The following is a 23084-nucleotide window of genomic DNA, read 5'->3' as shown; positions in this document are numbered from 1 at the left end:
ATCGACCCCACCTCTTAAACGCATATTACTCAACAAATCAAGAACTGCTATCAATTATAACGTGCTTTTAAACGCTGTTTTCACACCCAACTTCTGTGGACATGTGTTAGAGACATCTCTGTATCCAGCTTAACCCTGATTGGTGGACTGCACGTGGCTGACGGTTTTTTGTCACCTTCACTTATGTAATATGACACCGATGTGCACTTGTCTCCAAGTTTTGAGAGCAGGATAGAGGCATATCGGCCTCTCTGCCCCGTCTCTATTTTACATATTTTTGTTTAATCATTGAAAATTATTCTTTTTCCCTTTTTTTGGTAAGCACAGTTATCATTGCTTGGGGGTGGCGAATTTTGTCAATTAATTATCAAAAATGTCACGAATTATCGCCTTTTAAGAGGTATTTTTAGACCAAAAACCCCTGGCTTGTCGCACCGAATAAGACCTTGTACAACACGTGTTCCCCAGCGTAAAAAACCGAAATGGAAATAGCGTGAAAAAATGCTCCGTCTTTATTTTAACCAGCCCGTTTCATTTCTTATTTGTATATTATGAATTATCTGTATATTATTTCGAAAATACAGATGCGACGATATTCCGTGGTTTTTTAGTTGGGCGCGCGACCGTTTTTAGAATATTCGAAGCGGGAGACAATAGAAATGTGAAAGGGGCCTTTGAACACGTGTTAATTGGTACCAACTTTGGATTATCGAGATGTGAACTTTGCAGATATTGAATGACTAAGGTGCTTCACCACAAATTAAAAAAAAACTGACTTTTGAACATCTTTGAAATTCTTTTTAGTTTAATAAAATTTTACAATTTGTGTGTACAAAACCAGCGTTTATGTTCTTAGATTTGTCAGAAAGACAAAAACTCGGTCTTTATAGTCTTCATCTGCAGCGGCTCTAGTAAAGCATCAGTCACATAGATTGAATTTCATTTTAATGCCCTTTTTCTAGGAGCAAGTAGTGCAGTAACGCATTGCAGCTGCATTACTACATAAACTATTGTTTTTCAAGCGATTTTTTACGTGGTGGAACATGGGGGTCGTTGTGTTTAGTTAGACGTTTCTGGTTCTTTTGTGAGTTAGTTTGCACGTTTAATGAAGATAAACATTGGGGTCAAACTTTATTTGCCTTGTCCGGTTTACAAAAAACAAATCAATTTTTGTAAATTTATTTATTGTCTCAATATGGTCGGTAATAACTTTAGTCTTGTTGTACTTACACCTTACACTTACGTCATAATAATTTACAAAATTAAAATACCATTCTTGATGTATAAAAATTCAACACTTACAAAACTAGCCTTACAAAATGTATATGATTATGTTCATCGCTTTGATGGGAATCTTTGGTCATGAGGAGAATCACTCATTTAGACTTTTTCTGTAAAAAATTAATCGTTAAAACACACTAAAATTTAATGGACAATAATGTTTTTAAACTGAGCCTAAGTGTCCATAGTTGTTTCAGAATAATGAATTTTATATGTGCTTTTGTGTTTGTTGCTTTATGTGTTTGTGTTTCTTCGTATTTTTAGTAAGTGTTTCGTGAATTTTTTTCAATACTTACCAATGGTCTGTCTTTACTGTAAGCTTCCCTGCAGGTGTTAACGGCGGTCCAAGGATTAATAAACTTGCATTCACAATCCAGTCCTTGTTCCACGGTCATCAACTCATCAACGATGTTTAAGGCTGCTACCTGTGCGAATTGCTTTTGATCAGCGTCCTTCAGAGTCAGGAAGTTTTCGTTTACGAAAGTAGTTCCGCGGTTCTGGAAACGAAAATTAATTAGTATATTTCGTTAGAAAATTCCTTTTAAGCACTTTATAGCCGTTAGTTGATACAGAATTAGCTACTCAATAATTTGCCGTTTTGAGAATAAGTAAATTCCCAGTTGCCTTGGAGATAAATAAGCTCAATTCAAGTAAGTCGAGAATAGAAATTTCTATGAATATCGATATGACTCTGTGCATAATATGATCAAAAAACTTATTTTCCAGTAAAGAAATAATCGAAATCGAACTAACGTAAAATTTAGGTAGGAAAACTCTTTTGTAGTAATTTCTAGAAAATCTTCAATGGTTCAAGTAAATTAAAAAATTCCCCATTTTTGCATCTGATTGTTGAGTAGAAAAATTCATAACAGGGAATGTTCTATAAAAATTCAGTACATCAAGAAAACAGTTCAAATTTTGTCTGCTTAAATTTTCATTTTCTCTCCCTGTTCGTAGAGTGTCATGATGCAAAACATTCATTTACATATAACCATCATTTTCTCACACTCGTTCTTAAATGGAGACAAAAGATATAAGATAGGCGTTGATAGCATCTTGAGCCTCCCTTACTGCTTTAAGAAGCAGGGCTAGCTTTTGTCTTCGTTTATATTCATATAAAAACAAAAAAGGTTATACGATGCAAAGCACGTGGCGCTGAATATAGTTCATGATCTTAACACAGTGGTGCCTAATAACAATTTTAACAGTAAAAGCAGGAAATTTTCTAATATGCCGTATTTAAATACCGGGATCTTCTATGGTTTTGGAAAAATAAAACTTACGTGCAAAGTAAAGTCGACACAGTAATCGTCATAGCTCAGATCCCGATGCAGGTCAGAACTACCTCTTGGGTGCTTCTTAGCTTGAGATAGGGTGAACACGTTCTGAGAGTTGAATCCGATGACGTCTTTAGTTTTCTTCGAGTCTTTCATTGTAAGGCTGGGTAAAGCAGTGAAGAGGTTAAGGGAAATTTGGCGGTTAGTAAAAGTGTACGCCAATGCCTTTTGTAGCTGGAAAAAGAAGCGGTATTTGAAGCCTTTTATTTTCGAAAACTGGACGCATCTCTCAAGTAGTTTTTAATAATTTTTTCTTTTTTTGGAAAATGTGTAATTTCTTACCGCATAGAATTTGCCCACTTTGCAGGAACCTTCATTGAGCACAATAATGGATTTCAACGAATTAGCCCTGTAGTGATAGTGGTAGGCGTCGTTGTAGGTTTCAGTCTTCAGATTCAATCCAGTAGCGAGACCCAAATCATGTACAATGGTCTTCAATTCTTCAGCGAATTCCTTGATCTAAATGCACAGAAATTATGGTTAGTTCCAAGTGGTAGGCATGGATAGGATTCTGACCTGTGGATTTGGGATGACTTTGGTATCGTATATACTTGGAGGTTCTTCGCCGAATTTCAAAACTGGGGGCTTGCCTGTAAAGGTCAGTTTTCCGTTCACAGTCACGTGACTGGGCCATTGGTTCTGACCACCGTAAGTTATCAAATGATACTCAATGTCTCTGTAAAAATATCACTGAAGAAAGTTTTTAATGGAAATTGTGATTACTCACTTTACACCCTTACTGCGTAAATCAGCAGTAATTTCGGCAACAAGCAAGGTTCCTAGTTTTTCGTAGAGTTTCTGATTTCCTGAAGTAGTTTCAACGATGATGACAATATCAGCAGATTTTCCAGGCAGTTTCACGCTGAATTGGTCTCCTACATTATAGGGCTTATCCCCGTTGGTGCATTGAACTATGTAGAGAAAGTAAAAATTAAAAGATTCAATCACTAAACATCTCCCGTACCTAAGTTATCTGGAACATGAACTGGAATATTCCTATCTTGGCAGGCAGCTACATAGGCTTTGGCAATCGCCTGTTCAGTATCTTTCACATTAGAAGCCAGACCAAGGGCGCAAGCAGTTTTAAAGTTTTCTACTGGAACGAAGGGATAGCACAGTCTAAGAGTTGATTCCCAGCTGAAGAGTTTGTTGCAAGACTGGTTTTCTTTTACCTAACGAATTATTAAATTAAATTTTGCTTAAAGAGCAAAGAAAAATAATATGTCTTTAGACGATCATATAATGGAGGTTATTATTCGCGAAAATCTTGACGTCACTAGCGAAGCGAATGGCAGAACACTATCGAGCGTGAATGATCAACTCATTATTCATGGTCGATAGTATTTGTGGCGTTGTGAGGTCTATCAGGCCTTATTGTGTGTTTAAAAACAAAGCTGTGGATAACGCTATATCCTTACCTCATCGTGTTTAGCTATAGTAATGTCAGCGCAGGAAGTGGCAAGTTTGTAAGCGTTGACAAATTGCGCTTCAGCAGTGACGATCTTTCCATTAGGGACGGTGAAATCATCAAAAGGCTCGTTGTTTCCGTTTCCGAGAAGACCTCTGATTTGACCGTGATAGAAACCGGATACTCTCACCACACAACCAATTAGGTCTGGTGGACATTCAACCAAAACTCCCGCGGTGGTGACAAGGGTGATGGTTTCGTAATTTCTGTAAGCTGCCAGGGTTGGTTCACGGCGTGGTAAATCGACCACCTCTGTAATAGAAAAAGGGGCTGTAATTTGACGGGAGAACGAAGAAAACTGTTAAAGATGAGAGAGAAGAAAAGTGACTTTATTCATACATAGTCTTTTTCGAGTTTCAAATCTATTTTAGTTCTTACTCTGACCAAATCTAGGGTGTAATTTTAAAGAAATAGTGAGGGTATTTCATTATAAACTTACTATCATTGGCTTTAACCTTTCCTCCTTGCAACAATGTTACGGATCCACTTTCGTCAGATAAAGTAATGGAAGCCAAATGACCATCCTTGTAAGATCCAGCCACTGTGAAGTTACCATTAACTGCATCCCTTGCGAACAAGTAGTTGCATTTTCCAGGGAATGTGATGTGTTTGCCGTCGAAGGTGAAGATGTGCTGTCCTTGGATGACCAAACCGAACACTAAAAAGAAAAAAATAGTCCATTAAAACTCAAAAACTACTAGTAGAAAAATTCTTCGCTTTCAGCTTACAACTTACATGGGAATGGTGGGATTAAGTTTCTAGGCTTGTTTACTAGAGTCAACAAGAGTTTTCCAACTTCACTGGTCACCTCCTGATCGAAGAGGTAATGAACAGGGGAAAATTTGATGGCAACAAGACGTGGCAGGTTTTTCAGATAGCTCAAAGGCAGAATATTGTTAGTATCCAGTTTGCTTCCGGGAATGCGGTGGGTGCCCTCTGTGGTGACCAAACTGACCAGTTTCTTCACGATCAGGGCTATTCTCTGGGCTATTTTTTCTAGGGCTGCTAGGTCGTCCACATCTTTGTTTTGAAGTTTCTAGATTAAGACATCACAAATAATGAGATTGGTCTGGAAAAACAAAAATAGCTAGAAATACCTGTTCTGCGTAGTTGGCAATAGAGTCCAAGAGAATTCCGACATCTTCTTTGATAATGAATTCTGGTGAAATGATATCTTTGATTGTGTTGAAGATTTCCCTTAATGAGCTGATGAGTGCTTCACTGGTTGGTAAGTTCTGCTTGATGAACTGAAACAAAAATCGCATTATAGTCTTTTCACTGCTGCGGTTCATAAACTTCACTCACCTGATCGTATTCACTCTTCACTCTTTCCAAATAAGGTGAAGCCTTGACCTCATTAATCACCTTGGTCACAACTCCTTTAATATTCTCATACGAGTTCTCATATACCTTGTACACGAGCTTTCCAACATCCTGGAATAACTCTCCAAAGGTGGTGGCCAATTCTTGCAACTCCGGCTGGTATTTCTCCAAAATTTCAGATGCTTTGGCAAGAATACCTAGAGCGATATCCAGAACTATTTCTAGAGATTCTTTGACTTCCTTCAGTATTTTGGAACTCAGTTCTTTGAGCTGCGGGATGAGTTTCTTTTCAATGACGTCGATGACCCCTTGGAAATTCTTTTGGAGCACTACAGTGGCCTCTTCGATGTGCTGACTGAGCTTTTCGAAAATTGTAGAGAACGCTTTAATGGCAGAGCGCAGCACTTGGCGTATTGCTTCTCCTAAGGCCTGAATACTCTTATTTTGGAGTGGTACTCCAAGAGCTTGATATTTCAGGTTGGTGATTGATTGTATTTATTTAGATAGCGAAAAAGGCAATTCGCAACTTGCAACCCATCAATACAATACTACACTCAAGAACTATTCAAAATCAAGGAAGAAATTCTGAGCGACAAGGCCTGAATACTCTTGTACAGTAATATAATCAATCACCAACCTGAAATATCAAACTTTTTAAGTACCTCTCCAATTCCTCGGGCCCTCGTCTTGATCTCCTCCGCCCATTCTTTGCCGACGCCTTCCAAACCATTCAGAAACACAATAGAGCGGTCTTTGAGGTTCTTCAGCAAGTCTTGAATAGCTTTGGAGTCGACCTTGTGTTCGGATTTCAGGAAATTGGCTTCGTCTAGCTTGACTGTTGCGTAGAAGAGGTTGATTTTAGAGCCTCCATTTTGTCTGTCTGCGCGTATGTCCGCTACTTGACCAGGGATGAATCCGGCGTTAAGGAGGAGCTTCTTGTTAGCATCGTCTGGAAGGAGATTCGAGTTATCGTTATTTGTATTCACGCATTGAATTATGAACTTTTCAAAGAAATAGGGTAATTGCATATATAGGGTGTTTCAACCAAGCGGGGTTGTTCCGTAAATCCGTTAGCATTAGAGATAGGAAAGAGTGGAGTGCTGAAAACATGTACAAGGTGTTTTGAGAAAGTATGGCCGGCCTGGTTCGGCACATTTTGACCACTCCGCTCAATACGCAGGACGTCACTGGCATATCTCAATATGTTGAAGAGCGGAAAATTTTTCACGTAATTCACTTAGTACATCACTGATTTTATTGTACTCAAATGCAAAATTGTTCAAATTTTAGAAAACGTTTCCACTGCTTAACTTGCGCTAGATCATTGGCATATCATAGCAAAATCATTAGCGTCCTTTAAGATCCAGCAAATATTTGAATCTTCCATTTGAAATTTTTTCTTTATCTTTGGTTTTTATTGAATTCTTGATGCCCCTGGTCTGTTTTTACCGGATTCAAACGCTCTCAAATTAGAGCTGGCCCCTGCTGTTATCAGCGTACAATATGTCAATGGCGTTGCATTTTTTTAGAAACCAGTGGCGTGTTTTTTTTTCGGAGTTTCACAAATTTCGCTTCTCCTTTCACATTTTCATGATTTTAAATTTAGTATACGAACGTCCCTGATTTTATTTCGAATCGTTTAGAACACTCGAAATGATGATCTTTTAATAGTTTCAAAAACCAGAGGTCTATTGAGTTTCTCAAAACATTGAGAAATTTTCCAAATTTATAAGACGAAAAGCGATAAATCGAAAAATTTGTTAAAATTTGAAAATGCGCTCTGCACTAACTCCTTTTATTTATTATTATTTTTTTTAATTTATTTAACTTTTTATCTATCTCAGAAGCTACAAGCAATATGGGACAACTTCGCTTATCTGGAACACCTTGTATAGAAACTTCCTGTTCTTCCTTGTACTTACTCTTTGCCCAAGCAGTGTATGTCAATGTGTTGTAATTTTTGATCTCCAGCCTGCTGACTAAAGGATTGTTATCGTAGGAGGAAACTTCAGATTCAATGATTTGGTCGGTTTCTGTGATGTGAATTTTGTGAATGCCTTTGAAAATGACGGTATTGAAGAGCTTGATCAATCCAGAGATCTCTTGCGGGGACCATTTGTGAGAGATAACGTTCTCGCACTTGGCTTGACCTACATTAATGTTCAATTTGTTCTCGTAGCTAAATTCCTGCAAACAATAATTTCCCAAATGGAGATTAAATTTAAAAAAAAACACCAGAGAACATTTTTGTACCTTCTTGATTTTGTCTCCAGAAATCACCTCAGATCCTTGAATATCAAGACCAAATCCTTTGCTCTGAAGAGAATACGTGATGGTGGACAATCCCTTTGTTTTAGAATCCAATTCAAGAGTGACGGCCTTCTTGGCAGATAAAACCAACTTCTGGTTGTCTTGGGTGAATACGTCTAATTCTACAGAAATGTCTAGTTTTCCATTAAAGGGGGTGCCATCCCTGATAGCTGTGAAGGAGCCTGAAAGGGGCTTGCGTAAACCTGGATAAGAAAGCTTGGCTTCTCCCTTGACTTTTCCTTTATTGTCCACATCTAGCAACCAAGTAGCAGCGGTCTTCTTGCTGGGCTGATTGCGTTTGTCCAGATAGAAAGAGATTTCACCGCTGGAGGTACCGCCCTCTCTGAAATTCTTAAGGGGGACGATTTTGCCTTCTAAAGCTACGATTCTCTTGGGGGTGCTCAAGCTAATTGCAGCGTCGTTTGGATGCAGGTAGAAGCTGTATTGGTATTTGCTGTTTTCTTGGTTCTGAAAATGGGCGTCCACGGTGTGGTCAATCAACCATCCTTTCCTCACTGTTACGGTTTTGAGACCGAATTCGTGCTGGAGCCCCAATTTGCGCAGATCTAGGTTGATCTCCAATATTTGGTTAAAGTTGTCGGCGTCTGTAGGAGAAATTTTTGCATTGGGGGACAACTATGAGCTCGTAAGCTCTACTCACCATTTTTATCGACTTTGTTTTCGATCTCAACGTAAGCGCACTCCTTCTTCTGTTCACAGTACGATCCCTGCACCTTAAAGTGCTTGTTAGTAACCTTAAACTCGGTATCCAGAGCTCTTTCTCCCAAGGTGGCATCAAAGGAAATCCTTACTCCCTCTTCGTGGTCTTTAGCCTGCTCGAACTTATCAAAAATGTATTTAAAGTGCCCAGTCCTGGCTTCTTCCTTCACTTTCAGACTTCCGCTTCCATCCACAATGTATTTGCCATTCTCGTCTTTAGCTGCATAGGACCATGTGCCAGAAATGTAGTTCTTTCCAGCGGTCTTGATGGTGATGATGATTTTCTGAGCATTGCTTTCTCCACTGCTGTGAGCATCCAAGGTGATCTTGTTGAAGTTGAGGGAAGGAGAGTGGAGTTGCCCTTTTACGATGATCTTTTGAAGGTTTTCCACGTTAATGTCGAGTGAAGCGTCCAAGAGGAAGGTGGTTTCCTCATTGACGACTTTCAACTCAGCTGAAAATTTGCTCATTAAAGACGTTGTTAGGCACATAACAATTGTATTTAGCTTACCACCGAAATGTTTATCGCTAATCCTGTTTGCCTTAGCATAGAATTGCCTCAGTTTTCCGTCAGATCCAGTAAACTTTATGTTAATCACCGGACTCAAATCGCTCAATTCCAACTCGTTTTCGATCTTCCAGTTCTTGCTGTCCACGGCCAAATCTATGGTTGAAACGATTTCTTTGTAGTCCTTAGTCGCTCTAGTGTTCACCTCCAATTTATTGTTTTTGTACCCTTCGAAGGGCGTCTGCAGACCTGCGACTATCTTGTATTGATGGTTAGAGCCACGCTCCAGAGAAAAATCTCCCTTTAGGGTCTGGTCTTTTCCGTAGGTGACTGATGCAGACCCTGAAGCTCCATGTTGTTGTTCCTTAACATTGTAACTGGCTTCCACAGCAATTGGATCGACTTGGTTGACTGCGAAATTGCCCTTAATTATGCCCGTTACAAGACCAACCTGTACGTTGCCGTTAGATTTTAAGTCCAATATGCTGCCTTTGGAGTTGGTTGCTTGTGCGTTGACTTGTCCTTGAATTTGGAAAGGCACATCAGGTTTCCCTTTAACTAAAGCACCGCTCAAATCAACACTCAATGTCTTGAGGCTCTCTGCAGTTGTCGCTAATTGGACGTTCAAACTTCCTTTCTTAGTCTCCGGACTCAAGCTGTGACTTCCTTTCACGTTCAAAGTATTCGCAGATCCATAGCTGGTGCGCACCTCATACTGAGCAGTCAATCCCTTTTTGCATTTGCTCTCTATATGGAGTTCTAAGGGGTCCTTCAGAACGCTTCCATGATGCTTGCTGGTCCAGCTCAGCTGATGCTCTTCCCCTTGTTTATCAGTCTTCAGAGAAAAGTCTGAAATTATATTCTTGCCGTTTCCATCTTCAGCAGATAAGTTCAACTCAGCATCGATGATTCCCTCTTTGATGTTGGTATTCTTTAGTGAAGTTTTGAAAGTCAATTTGTAGCCTGGAGCGTTCTTGTTCTTCCTGTATTCCAAGCTACCGTGGGATTGGCTTGTGATAAGGTCATTTTGGAATTGTCTGTCGTGATTGATTCTGGAGAGGAAGTACCTATCTTCTGGAAAGATGTGGGTCATTAAGTTCTAATAGTGAAAGATCAGCGACATTTCAAAATTATTCATTTTTAGTTTTTTGGAAACCGTTAGAAATCTAAACTGTGTTAAATGGAGTTAAACTTGTACCTTTATGAAATTTTTGGTAAAAACAATGTCGTTAGAACATCTAACTAAATGGTCCAAGAATCATGAAAGTGTTATTTTAAAAGACACTTCTTTTTTGTAATTTTCCTGAAAAACCGGGTGAATCAATACTTTAAGTGAACAGAATCGATCCAAATTTGATGGACATAAGGTATTTAGTAGTTCTAACATATAGTTAAAATACGAAGATTTAATGTCCATATTGAAGGACACTTCACTCTTACTCTTTACCTGATAAACGCAATTGAAAAACTACTTTGAGTGACCAATATTTTCTCGCTGCTTACGTAATCGAAGAAAAAGAAATTTAATGCTATAGCAAAGAGCACTCAAACTCACCTGGCAGAGTGATTTCCAGTTCCCCATCAAGTTTTTGAGAGCTCTGTCCTCCAGTTCGAGACCCCTTAACATTAACCTCCAAAGGATACCCAGCAATATTCAATTTGTTCCTCGAATCCAGGCTCGTCTCCGACATTTTGTTTTGAGTGCTCAGAAAGATCTTCAAATTCTTGTCCTTGTGGTAAGAAGGATAAAGATTGATAGTTACATCGAAGACTTGAATGGGCTGAATCGTGAATGTAGTGTCAGCCTTGATTTGCCTCTTTCCTCCTTGAACATCAATGAGGATGTCGCCATTTCCCACTCCATTATTTGCATGGAGTTGCCCACTGACAGTAAAAGAACCCTTGATGTTGATTTTCACGCTTCCATTAGCACTTCCCTTGCGATTAGCCTTTAGGAAACTGTCCAGAAAAGGCTCACTTCCAGAAGTGATTTTAGCATGAGTGTCTATTTCCTCTGGGTTTAGCCTTAGGGCCACGCTGACTTTGATGGGAGCTGCCTGAGAGGGCACGTGCACCGTCAATTCGGCCCCAACATCCATGTTTTGGGGCTTAATGTTGTGAGTCACTTTACCCTCAAGTTCAAATTTTTTTCCGTTTAACTCTAAACTTTGATAAATTTTACTCTCTTCATTGGGCAACACTTGTCTCTTGGATTTGAGCTCGAATTTGTTGTCCAACCCCCAAATTTCAAATTCTACCTCAAAATCACCCAAAGTCTTCTCGTTGATTTTAGCTTCAAGCTCTGAACCCAACTTCAATTCTCCATACTGGATATTGACGTCGTAATCCAGAGTTTTGGGGGTGTGTTCCAGTTCAAACTTTCCATCAACCCCCAGAAGAGGATAGGTGAGGCTGTTCTTGGTTTCAAAACGGAAATCTGTAGGGTCTTTGTACTTGTTTACCAAGCTGGAGGTGAGGGTCAAAATGGCTGTTTTGGAATTCAAGTCAGCCCCATGGATCAGCTGGAGTGTGGCATCGTAATGAGATGGTTGCTTCTTCAGTTCTCCCTTCAGATTAAAGTTTGCGTGCTTGTTGATACTGTTCTGGACTTTAACGTTGAACTTAATGAGGTCGCTTAGTAGCTGCAAACGTCCTGAAACATTCAATGAGGTCAGATTCATTTTTGAAATTTCCTCAAAATAATCTTACCTTGAAGCCTAAGACTTTGCGCTCCACTGGAAAGCGTTATGTCGCTGAAATAAACCCCCTCAGAATCTCTGCCCAAGTTTCCATTGATGATGCCCTGGTTTTGAGCATCTGCGATCTTTAAATTTTGGAAGCTATATTTGATGTTTTGTCCGCTTTGCTCAACGACCACTTGACCATCAATCGCAATGGGGAGGGGCTGTTGCCCCTGGGGTGTTTTGTATTCCAGGATGGGCTTGTAGGCTGCCTTTTCAGGGGTGCCTGAGATCGAGACTCCAGCTTTGCCGTAGTACTCATTTTGGTCGAGACTCAGCTGTGAATTGAAGAACCAGGAATATAGAGAACTTCACAGTTGGAATGAAAATTATGGGAGTGTGGGTTAAATTGGAAATTAAATTGTCTGGAAAACCTCTCTGGTTTGATTTCGGTACTCTTTGAAAGTTTAAAATTTCGAAAAATTTTGAAGAACGTTTTTATCTTAAGCCGGGCTCCTCGGCGAAGTGGCAGAAATTCAACAATTTTCAAGTCTTAAATCACCGAAAGTGAAACTTCATTACTTAATCACCCTTTTTAGAAATGCCCCTGATTTTCGACACTTAAATTGGATACTTTTAGGCGAAACTCACGTATTAAAGAGCAAAAAATTTAGTAAAATTTTGAATTCCTCAATGGCGTACTTAGAACTTGTGGATCCTTGTCTCGACATTTTAAAGAGTTTAGCAGGTTTTTGGCTTGAAATCTAGATTTTCAGTGGCGTATCCCAAAATTTCCAAAGCGAGGAATATTTTTCAAAAAGTCCTCTATAAGATTTGGATAATATTTGAGGCCCAACTTGAGTTTCAGGGTCGGCATCTTGTTAGTCGGTATCTCAGTAAACCTCACGTAATTATGGGGAATATCTCAGTGCGGTAATTTTGGCTTTTCTGGACTCCAGAAGCTGGTTGAAAACTGTGTATATTTCTTGGAAATTTTGGGGAATGCCCAAGTTCGAAAACTATATTTTCAGAGTGATCAAATCGCTTGAAAATTCCTTCAATTTATCTTCAATTCCGCTGGATATCTGAGTTCCAAAGACTGTCTTTTCTGGCTCGCAAAATCCGTGGAGAATTTCAAAAAACACACAAAATCAAATCCAAATTTGGTTTTGAATTTATCGCAAAATTTCGCTGTTTTGCGTTTCAACGACAGTTAAATGTTAAATATAATAAAAAAATTTATTAAAAAAATTCAACTAAACCGGACTTACCTTGACCAAGAGCGATTTCTCCACGTTAGTGGATACAATCCTGGCTTCAGCCAAAGCAGTTTTTCCCGGGGCATTAAATGTAGCCTTAATGTACTTCTCTGGAGCAGATTCCAGCTGTAAATCTACAACAACTTTCTTCTGCTGGTTCTTTCCAATAGTCTCGAACACGAAGTCTGCATGAGTTTGTTTATACGAATTCCTAATACTGTACTCCAAAACATCGTCATTCTCAATGGTAACTGCAACTTTGGCATCTCCAGCCAATGGGAATGGAAGAAGCGGGATTTGATTTCCTTCCAAATTCGGTCCGTTGACTTCAGCGCAGAAGGTCAATCCGATGAATGGACTCAGTTGATCCAGACAGATAGAGAAGTCTTTGACTTGAGTGAATTTGAGCGGAGAGTCCTCCTCGCGCACTCCTTGCTCTCTGGTGACGAAAACGATTTCATGATTAGCAGAAATGAGCTTTTGTTCTTGAACTGGAAGGCCCAATTTCAAGTCGAAGCCGGAAGCTTTGTCCCAGGTAACCTTCAAGTCGGTCCCAGTGGAGGTGTACAAGGTGGAAATAACTTTCAGGCCGTTTTCGACCACTAAAGCATCCAAACTGAGGCGTGTGTTCACTTCAATGTTGGCACTGGGGATGATTTTAGCTCGAAATTCTCCCTTATCGGGATTGTTGATGATTTCGCGCAAGTCGATGTTACCCTCAGTTTTAACTTGAATGTTGGCTGAACCTTCAGCTGCTAAGCGGAGAGGGAAACCGAGTGAGGTGGGGTAGTCGATTTCGGCGTTGAGGAAGTTCATGTTGCGACGGCATGTTTCCTGGAATAAAAGATGCTCAAGTGAGTTTCTGTGGCTTAGGATAACAAACGAAAGGTGTTACTAGGATGCATACAACACTACTTTATAATGATTTTAGTGTTATAAAATGTAAAATCAAAATCTCACCTCGAATCGTTGCAGCTTATCCAATCCCTTGCTAAATTTAGCAATTATATCGTCAATAATGGCCTCAGGCTTCAACTTGGACTCCTGGTTCACATTGAAGAAAAATATTTCCGATCCAAAAGCTTTCAAGCTGATATCCAAATCCAAATCTTTGTTCAACTCGTTGGTCTTGATTTGTACTTGCTTCGCAATATGGTCGATCTCAGCTTTAGAAACATCCCTCCTGCTTCTCTGCAACGTGGTCTCCAACTTCCGCTGAAGATATTCCGCTATTTTTGAATAAGTCGATTTTCCCTCTTTAACAATATCAGGCAGAATTGCTGGCCTTAACACTCCCTTCGGTCCGAAGTAGTGCTCGATCAATCGGTCCAAATTCTCCTGCCTGGTCTCAATTTCTAGGAAGTTCAAGCTGTGTCCGAAAATTTCGGTGGTCAAGTTCAAAGTGGTCGATCTGGGTAGCCAGGAATTTTGGGAGTAAATCACGTTGGTTTCAGTGGAGGCGGCCAACCCCAGGGAGTCTACTGCGTAGGAAAATTCTCCACTGAAGGAGTATTTGCGAGGGTCGATGGGGAAGCTTTTCTTAACGCTGAAGCCAAGGAATTGTTTGGCGAGAGCTTTATCTGGGTTGGCAGAAGCGTGGAGTGCTCGGATATGGGAGGAGATGAAGCCACCTACTTGGATACTGGATTCCTTGGTGAGGAGGGTCTTCACTGCGTTCCCTGTGGAGGACGAATTTTACTTGAACTCGCATGATGAATTTTTAGCATATTTCGTTAATCCATTTGTACGCGCTCTCTAACTTTGTCTATTTAAACTCTTATTAGCAACCACTGTTCGTATCAGCTATGAATTAAATCTAATTTTAAATGCTCCACAACAACTAACCATCTTTTTCTAATGCACTCTCTTACATAGAAACAGAAGGTATAACTTATATGCTAATTACATCCAGAGCCCTCTTTACTATTAAGGGAAGTAGGATCAGTACTATACATCAACGCTAATATAATAGACAAAGAGAGCTATATGATGCAAGATAGGTGGCGCTGAACATATCTTGATGGCATTGAGACAGTGGTGGCAAATTTTGTTTAAATAGTAAAAGCAAAATTTTTTCGTATGCTGATCTTCACAAATTTATACAAATTCGGGGAAGTGCGGAGATTATTGTTCATGAGTAGAAAATCTCGATATCGCAACTATCAACCACTAATGCCATCTCAACTTTCCAACTTGATACGTACCAGTTTTGGCATTTGGACACTGAGCCACAACCAAATACGCCTTGATTCTCACTTCTGAGTCTTGCTGCACATCTTGTAAAATCTGAAGAGCGCTGGTCCTCAATTTGTCCTTGCACGAGTCGGACAAATACGCTTCCAGGGCTGCAACTCGAATTCTAAAGAAGGTAAAATTACATTTTTCGAATCAATACACATTTAGAAAATTACTGACCTATTGGCAAGATTCTTGTTCTGAGCCAGAGTTATAACTTTAGCCACAACACTGTCACTCAAATGCTTGATATTAGCCAAAGCTTTGAGGGCAAAAACTGCGTCATTTTCTTGCTCTCTGTTGCTGAGTTTGGGACTGATTTTGCTCAAGAGTTTGGTAGTCAGAGCTTTCAGTTCGGCGTTGTTTTCGCAACTATGTTGTTGGCAGAAACGCCCTGCGAGGTTCCCAATGCCGAGGTAAGCTTCACGTGGCAGTTGAGGAGTGTTCAGTAAGTGCTATTAAATAACAAGTTATTCAATTGAATATTTGATTTGAAAAATGAATTACAGTGGCGGCTTTTAAAGATCCTTCAGTAGCATGCCTAAGTACGTTCAAGCTGAGGAGTACGAGTTTTGAGTCAAATTCGTCCAGTTGTTTCTTGTCCAAAAGCTCCAAGAGGGCTTCGACGGTTTCACCATTACCAGCCCTAAGAAGGGCGTCCAAGTAGATGCGCTTAGCTGAGTCCTTGTCTCCAACACCTAAACGCAATAGCTTGGAGGGTATTCCTAAGAAATTCTTAATTACTTACCAACTCCTCCTTTAACCTGATTGTACGCAGTCAACAGATTGGTCTTGCTGCTAACTCTCACGATTTTCAACAAGTTAAGAAACTCCTTTGCAGTGTTTTCTCCCACGACTAAGTCGATGGTTTTGGCCACCTCTTTGACTGCATTAAGGATGACTGTTGCACTCGTGGTTGGAGACACCACTGGATGGGGGTTTTCGAAGATGATTGACCTATAGTATTCCGTAAATTTATGAACCATCAATTTTTGAAAGTTTTAGAGCTTTTCTTACTTTGGTTTTGACACTGGTGCTTGAGGAGACTCCTTGGAAGTCCCACTGAGGTGCAACTTGCTGACAATTTGAGCTTTGGCCCCATTTTTGCCAACAGAGAAGGGTACATAGAGGTAATCTTCAGTCACAGTGGCTTGGTCTAAAACTCCGTTTTTGACCTTCAAAACGGCACTGTAGTCCCCGTTTAATAAGGGGCTAGATTTGATTTCGCTGTTCAGATTGAGGACGGTTGAGAGGAAGTCTTGCCGGATGTGTTCTCTGAAGGACAAATTTCGATTACAGATAGAGATTTTTTCTTAAAGAAAACTCACCGGTAGGAGCAACGATTGAGGCTCCTGCTCTTCCTGATGACAACCAAATTTCCTTCTTTATGCGATACTTGTTCAGTGGGACATCTTCCAAAAACATCAGTTTCGTAGTTGGATGTCAGCGACGCCTGGAACATTGAGGCTATTGCTCTTTTCACGTTAATGGAATTCTGGTTGTCTCCATCCACAACGCAAACGCTGTCCTCGAGCAGCCCATCACGGTTGTTAATTCTTATGGGCTTTTCGATGTCAGGAATTGCACCGAATTTCTGCACAAAAAAGTAATTTGTTCTAGATACACCAACTGAATGTTAAGAATTAGGTACCTTTCCATTTGATCCAGATATCTGCACATTCTTTAGCCGAATCAATTGGTTACAGTCTGGAAGTTGGGTCAATAATACATTGGCCTTCAATTCAGTGCCAGTGGCCTGTCCTTCTGCAGACGACAGAGAAATGTCGATTTTGCCCTCGTAAGAGTATTTGTACGTGGTTCCTACTGCGTACTTGAAGGTTTGGGCCGCTGCAAAGTCAATGGGAGGGGTGAATTGCAGGTTTTTGATCGGTTTTGAGGAGCCAACTTACCTCCGCTTTTGCATCCTGTCCGGCAGGTTTCTGGAAAAAAAGAAAAAAAAGATATGTAATAGGGTGGATTTAATAAGAAAACTGAGAGGGACGAATATCTTTTTAGGTTACTGAGAAATCTCCCTCCGCCACTGTTTATTATTCATTCAAGTTGCAAATTTTACGATTTTTGCGCAATACTTAGGAAAATATTCATCAAGAAGTCCATAGGCGTAGATGGTCTTTTTGAATTATTACAATTTTTTAGAATTTCTTTTTTTCTACTTCAAGGCTTTGATTTATCGTCTGATTAAATGCACTCTCTCCGCTCTTGTGCGCTGCCCATTCAAGTTGCAAATTTCATTATTTGTGGGCAATACTTGGGAGGATATTCATTCTGAAATCCATGGGAGTAGATGGCTTTTTTGAATTATTACAATTTTTTAGAATTTCTTTTCTAACTACTTCAAGGCTTTAGTTTGTCGTCTGGTTAAATGCACTCTCTCCAACCTTGCTCTCTATCCGTTCAACTTACAAATTTTACCATTTATGCACAATACTTAGGAGAATATTCACTTTGAAATTCATTAGCGTACATTATTTATTCCAATTATAATTTGTTGAAGATCCTTTCCCCTCAAGGCAAGGCTTTGATTTTTCGTGTTTAATTCGCACTTTCTCCGGCACTGTTCTGAAATTCATTAATCTAGGTGGATGGATTGTTGAAATTTCGACAAACCCATATGCTTATTTTGGGACCATGTGGGCATTATCCGGATTCCAAGTTTCTAAAAGTTTCCTTTATGAAACTTTTCCCGTTAAATCTCAAACTCGCTCGTATTCACTTAATAATTTAAAATCTAGGAGACAAGGAACATGTTGGATTCCCACACACATAGCCATGTTTCCTAATCCATTCTGCGAGTTATTCAGAATGATTCTCGTTCAACGTTAATTGTTTCAGATCTTAAAGTGTCTATTTGTATATGGCAAGAAAGCATGTAGTTTAACATACCTTTTACACACTTGCACCGCTTTACCCTATTAAGTTCTGCTGGGAAATGCCTATTATTTCAATTATTTTAAGTGGATAATGGCGTTTTACTTTATGGGATCGTTTATTGTCGTATCATTGCCTGACAAGGAACAAAGCGCTTATTTTCTATGGGGTACCGATCTTTTTGTTTAGCTCAGGGTTAAAATAATGAACCAGATGATGAAAAAGGAAAGGTCCTGGTCGTCAAACTCCACTAGACGAAAAGGTTGGTTTTATCGCTTGACCCAGTGGAATTTAAGCAAGTTCATGACCCAACTACAGCAAAATATTATCAAGTGATAACATTCTAAGAATAACTGAGTAATTTTGTAATAAAGACTATCTCTTTGGCGGACTATCTATAATTGCAATGTTTTGACCTTTAGTCGATAAGAAGTCGTCGATTCGCAAAAATTAAGAGTTATTTGTCTGAAAGATTTGACTAATATTGGGTCTTGTCGCACACTCAAGGAGAGCTTGATGTAAGGCTGATAGTAAGGTGAAAAGAAATCTCTAATTACACGTATAATTAAAAAGATGTGGTGAATTAAATTCGTCTGAGAAAGTAACATTTTTTTCACGGGTGCGCCGAAGAGTGCGCAAACCAAAACACTCCTAAGAATGATCAGCTTTTTAAGGAAAACTTCGGCAATTTGTCCCCAAATTTCAATAGTTCAAAAAGTTTCGTTTATGACGTTTCATTTTGTTATTAACCAAAGCCATATGGAGTAATTAACTAAAATACCTCATCTCAGAAAAAGACAAAGAAAAATCTCTAATTTTGTCTGTTTAAACTATTATTTGCCACCACTATTCGTGTCGATCTAAAACTTAAACTTGCTGTTACTCCTTTGTAGCATACAACTATCCTTTTTGGTTGCACACGCTTACTGAAAAACAAAATATACCGTAGGTGTCTTTTGAACCTAGGGCCTACTTTGTATATAAAGGGAAAGGTATCAATGTCATGGTTCTTATCTATCATCTTCTAGTTCTCCTACTATCTCGTATGGTCAACAAAGACGGCTATATGATGCGGGGTAGATAGCATTGAATAATATTTGATGGCATTGGCACAGTGGTGGCAAATGAGAGTTTTAAAATAAAAAGACAAAAATAAAAAAACAAAATTTGTCTTCATAATATGCCGCAAAGATGTTTCTATGCTGGGATCTTGAAAACGACTAAAGATTCAAGTTTATATTCAAATACTCATTTAGCTGACACTAGTAGATTAAAGAACATTTTTAAATTTCTAACGTACTACAGACAATAATAAATCAGAAAACATCAATCATACACAGATGTTTCTTTTCCCACATTTAACTAGACAACAATTATTTAATGACATTTCCAAGATAATTATTAGAAACTTAAACAAACATAGAAATATTTAATAAAGGAAAATTTCTAATTGCAACAAAATGAACAGCCTTTTGATAAGACTATTCGATTAGGAACAATATTATAAATAAACAGGACCTTGGCGTCAACAACACTAAGAGTCATGTAGGGCTTAAGTGACCAGAAACTTATTGAATAAAATGTGATTATTCATAGCAAAAGTCATCAATGACATTACTAACACGTTAATAGCCCGATAATAAAAATGTGACTTTCCTTATCCTGTAAGAAGAGTTCAAAAAGATAATTTCAAGTTAAGGTTTATTAATAATAATCTGTAATGTCTTCTTTTATCGCTTTTCATGTAAAAGTAATTGCAGTGACTGTATTTTTTCTTTTATTGGGGGTCGTAACCCCATGTTTACTCCTGCTAAACTATATCTGGGGGGTGATAAGCAGTTTGTTGCTTAAGAATACGCCTAAAAACATTAGGTGAGGATGAAAAATGTCTATAGAACCTTTGAAGCGATTTTTAGTGTCTTTTCTCAGTTATGAGAAAGAAGAGAAACCGCGAAATAGAACTTATAAGCGAAATAGACTATAAGTGGACTGCAATAAATATTAACGTACCACAGATCTTCTATTGCTTAAAGAAAAACATCAGGGAATATAACCAAATTTGGGGAACATTGGCAACCTGGCAATCATGGTTTGATAGCGGCCGCGATTGATTTCTCTCACTCGCTCTCATATATCAGCTGATTAGCTAATCCATATTGTTGTGACGGATGAACGTCGCTTTGTTGCCATTTATAGATGATGTACATATATCAAATGGGCATTTCTTAAGGTATTCGTCTAATCTGAACGAGTAAGCACTTCTACAGCAATATCCTGGCAACTTTATCAAAAAGGCAATTTCCCAGGAAATAGAGAAATGGGCAGGAGAGAGTTACCAGGAGGTTGATATGAACATGAGGCTCAGAATTTTGGAAAATATATGTTTAATCACCTTATGATACGTGTTACATTTAGGAATTAGGAGAAGGAGGCAGTTTTCACGATAGAATGATGCTGGTCAGAAGATTCTAAAAGAGGAAAATTTAGAGAGTAAGAAATGTGAATTTAATCTGCAGGAAATTTGAATCTGCTAGGTGTGAGTAAATATTAACTCCAGAAGAGTCCATTGAGGCAATTAATATAATTTCGAATAAAACGATGTTCGGGAACGGCATAAGCATCCCTCCCAGGGATTTCACGTTCCGATTTTCCAGAAGATGATTAAGCGATTTAATAATGATCGGTAATTTCTCTGTGTGGTTTATGCAATTTTCCCTCAACTTCATTAAAATACATTTGACTACCATTTGAGACTTCGCTGAATTAAGAAAAAGTAAACGATTTTTATTTTCTTTCGACGTTTAACGGAGATCCTAGCTGAAAAAGTCATTAGATTGAGCACTTTGGATGATTAGCAATCAGCTTCAGCCAGCAACAAATCACCCATTGAAAATGTGTGGAAGGAGCGAGCGTTCTGAATATTTTTTCGGAAAAATGAATTCGACTATGCATGTCACTATTTTCATCGTGATTCTCCGCGAAACGACATAAAAAAAACCCCACGCCATTTCTTCACAATCTCGAAACGGCAATAGTTATTTCCCTTAGAGTGAACTGTTCCTTACCATCAGTTTGTACATTTCCTATCACTAACAACACCAGGCACACTATGCCCAGAGGCACCGGTCTCTGACCGTTGCCGTCCATCCTCGCTGTGGTCGGCACTACAACTAGTGATAATTAACCTCTCGTTTGATTTTATAGTGGCCGGCTCTAAGTTCGAATTGAGTCGAGATAAGAACGTAAACGACGTCGATTCTTTGTCTCTTTCAAAAGGATGACTCTTGTTGTTCAAACAAGGCGAGATAGTGCTTTCTGAAGGATTTTGATCAAATTGCTGAGCCCTTTAGAGAGCGCTCTTTCACCCAGAACAATGAGTGTGAACTGAAGAAGAAGCAATAGTTGGGACTCAAGGATGAGCATAGACGATCATTGTTCGCCAACTTCTAAAGACTCACGGTTTTGTGAAGATCATGTTTGCTCCCCATTTTAGTGTAACTTCGCTAATGTATATACCTACGCTTTCACCACTATTCAGCGTAGGTTTTTTTTAAATATGTTTCTCTTTATGAAAAGTCGTGTCGCAGTAACATTGAAGGAAGTTCCAAATGGAGTTGAATTACTGTTTAGTCACGTTAACACTGCCCACTTTTCAATTATTGAGGGAGGCCCTATAGCCAACGATTCAAGGAAAGAAATTGCTCTGTGATGTATCCCCCGTAAATTACACCTTTTTATGTATTTGCACCAGCGGTTGTTCATGTACACGGTATAGGAGTTAGTAAATGTCGAAAATTCACCTAACTGGGCTACGCCTCACTCGGATAACAACTTTTTACTGTTTAAAAAATCTTAAGAATCTTCCACGAAGATTCCAACCATGCCAATGCTCTTCAACCGTTGAATAGACCCCCTCAAGCGATTTTCAGAAGTATTTGGTTATTAAGTATTTGCACCAGTGGTCCTTCATATACAAGGTGCATCTAACGGACCTTCCATTTTAACTATACCGAGTACTTGATCATTAACTGTTTGCCCCAGCGGCTTTTCACATACAATGCTCGCAGATATGATCCCCGCTCTCCCTTAATAACGTTTTGGGTCGGCCTTGATCTTCATATCTTTCGCCATGCTTGCGTTTGTTGTTACTATGTAATTCTGATAGAATAAGTCTTGCGTCCAACGCACGATAATATAATTCACTTAATACATAAATGGATCTAAGCTATTTGTTTACATCTTAGTTTCCATGGCGTTAGTTTATTTCTGCAACACGTCGCTCCCGGCAACGGGCCGCCAACAACGGCAAAATTTACAGGGATGTGAAGAAAGGATTATGTTCTTCGCGGAACTAAGGCCCTCTGCTTCGCATCGGGCGTAAATTTCCTTTCCGTTCTCTGCACCTACTTAAATAACCGTTGTGACTCATAATTAACGCATGACAACTCAAGATTTATTGGAATGTGAATCCCCAAATATGCCAATGTGTTCAATATTCCCCTCAAGTGCCAAACTTGCAATTAAGGATTGATTTATTGATACCCTAGTAATTTTATCAGGAGGCTAATTCCCTAGGATCTTTTTCTATCTGCACCAATGAATATTGCTCAATACTTGAAGGATCATTTTAACCCCTTGCACCAGTGTTGCTTTAGGTACCGCATGTTTTTTTTTCTGTCTTCGTTCACTCCTAAGGGGTTCCATAGAAATTGGTACAATTTGTCTTTTTCCTAAGGCAACGCCCTATATCGAAAAATTGTGCAAACGATAAAATTAAATAAAAATAAGCTTGCAAAAATCTGCACATGAGCATAATAGAGCGATAAGCGATGAATATGTCTATGATTCTTATCATGTCGAGACTACTCGGTTATAGTGAAATTCAACGTAATTTATGGAATTTTTCCGCATATTACAATTCTAAATAAAGATAAAATAATGTTATTTCAGTTCTCTCGATAACATGTACCTACTACTTACAGGTTATTTATATATTACTTTCTACAACTTAGTTCGGCTTCGGAAAAATCTAGAACATTTTTTGAGGTGGTTGTTACTGCTGTTGGCCCTAGA

At 39.0% G+C, this 23084-nt stretch overlaps 1 protein-coding gene across 2 annotated transcripts; it reads right to left on the bottom strand.

Moving 5' to 3' along the window:
- Window positions 1-1167: 1167 nt before the first annotated feature.
- On the bottom strand, window positions 1168-21204 carry apolpp (apolipophorin). 2 transcript variants are annotated; one of them, XM_066405583.1, is made up of 30 exons: window positions 21077-21204; window positions 17033-17062; window positions 16774-16970; window positions 16451-16716; window positions 16140-16397; window positions 15871-16079; window positions 15630-15820; window positions 15303-15577; window positions 15092-15246; window positions 13848-14566; window positions 12900-13721; window positions 11657-11966; window positions 10503-11600; window positions 8951-10021; window positions 8381-8893; window positions 7663-8324; window positions 7332-7596; window positions 6072-6358; window positions 5392-5838; window positions 5184-5333; window positions 4822-5122; window positions 4526-4744; window positions 4037-4338; window positions 3583-3790; window positions 3346-3529; window positions 3135-3294; window positions 2901-3077; window positions 2565-2792; window positions 1578-1778; window positions 1168-1391 (listed from the first exon to the last, which is right to left on the bottom strand). In XM_066405583.1, exons 1-30 carry the CDS (start codon window positions 21156-21158, stop codon window positions 1377-1379), a joined length of 10002 nt encoding a protein of 3333 aa, XP_066261680.1. In that variant the 5' UTR covers window positions 21159-21204; the 3' UTR covers window positions 1168-1376. The 2 variants fall into 2 exon arrangements, with proteins under 2 accessions (XP_066261680.1, XP_066261681.1); XM_066405584.1 differs by having other exon boundaries at window positions 8951-10018.
- Between the last annotated feature and the right edge of the window lie 1880 nt (window positions 21205-23084).

The sequence above is a fragment of the Euwallacea similis genome, chromosome 2 (genome assembly GCF_039881205.1).
Source record: "Euwallacea similis isolate ESF13 chromosome 2, ESF131.1, whole genome shotgun sequence".
NCBI lineage: Eukaryota > Metazoa > Arthropoda > Insecta > Coleoptera > Curculionidae > Euwallacea > Euwallacea similis.
The sequence above is the reverse complement of the archived record's forward strand: the minus strand, read 5'-3'. Positions and strand labels throughout refer to the sequence as shown.

Excerpts from the sequence above, each read along its gene's own strand:
- apolpp (XM_066405583.1), bottom strand. The coding sequence starts at position 21,158 with ATGGACGGCAACGGTCAGAGACCGGTGCCTCTGGGCATAGTGTGCCTG. Across the intron at positions 8,325-8,380 it reads AAACAAAGTCGATAAAAATG|ACGCCGACAACTTTAACCAA; the intron begins GTGAGTAGAGCT and ends TTTCTCCTACAG. Across the intron at positions 1,779-2,564 it reads GTGTCGACTTTACTTTGCAC|AACCGCGGAACTACTTTCGT; the intron begins GTAAGTTTTATT and ends TTTCGTTTCCAG.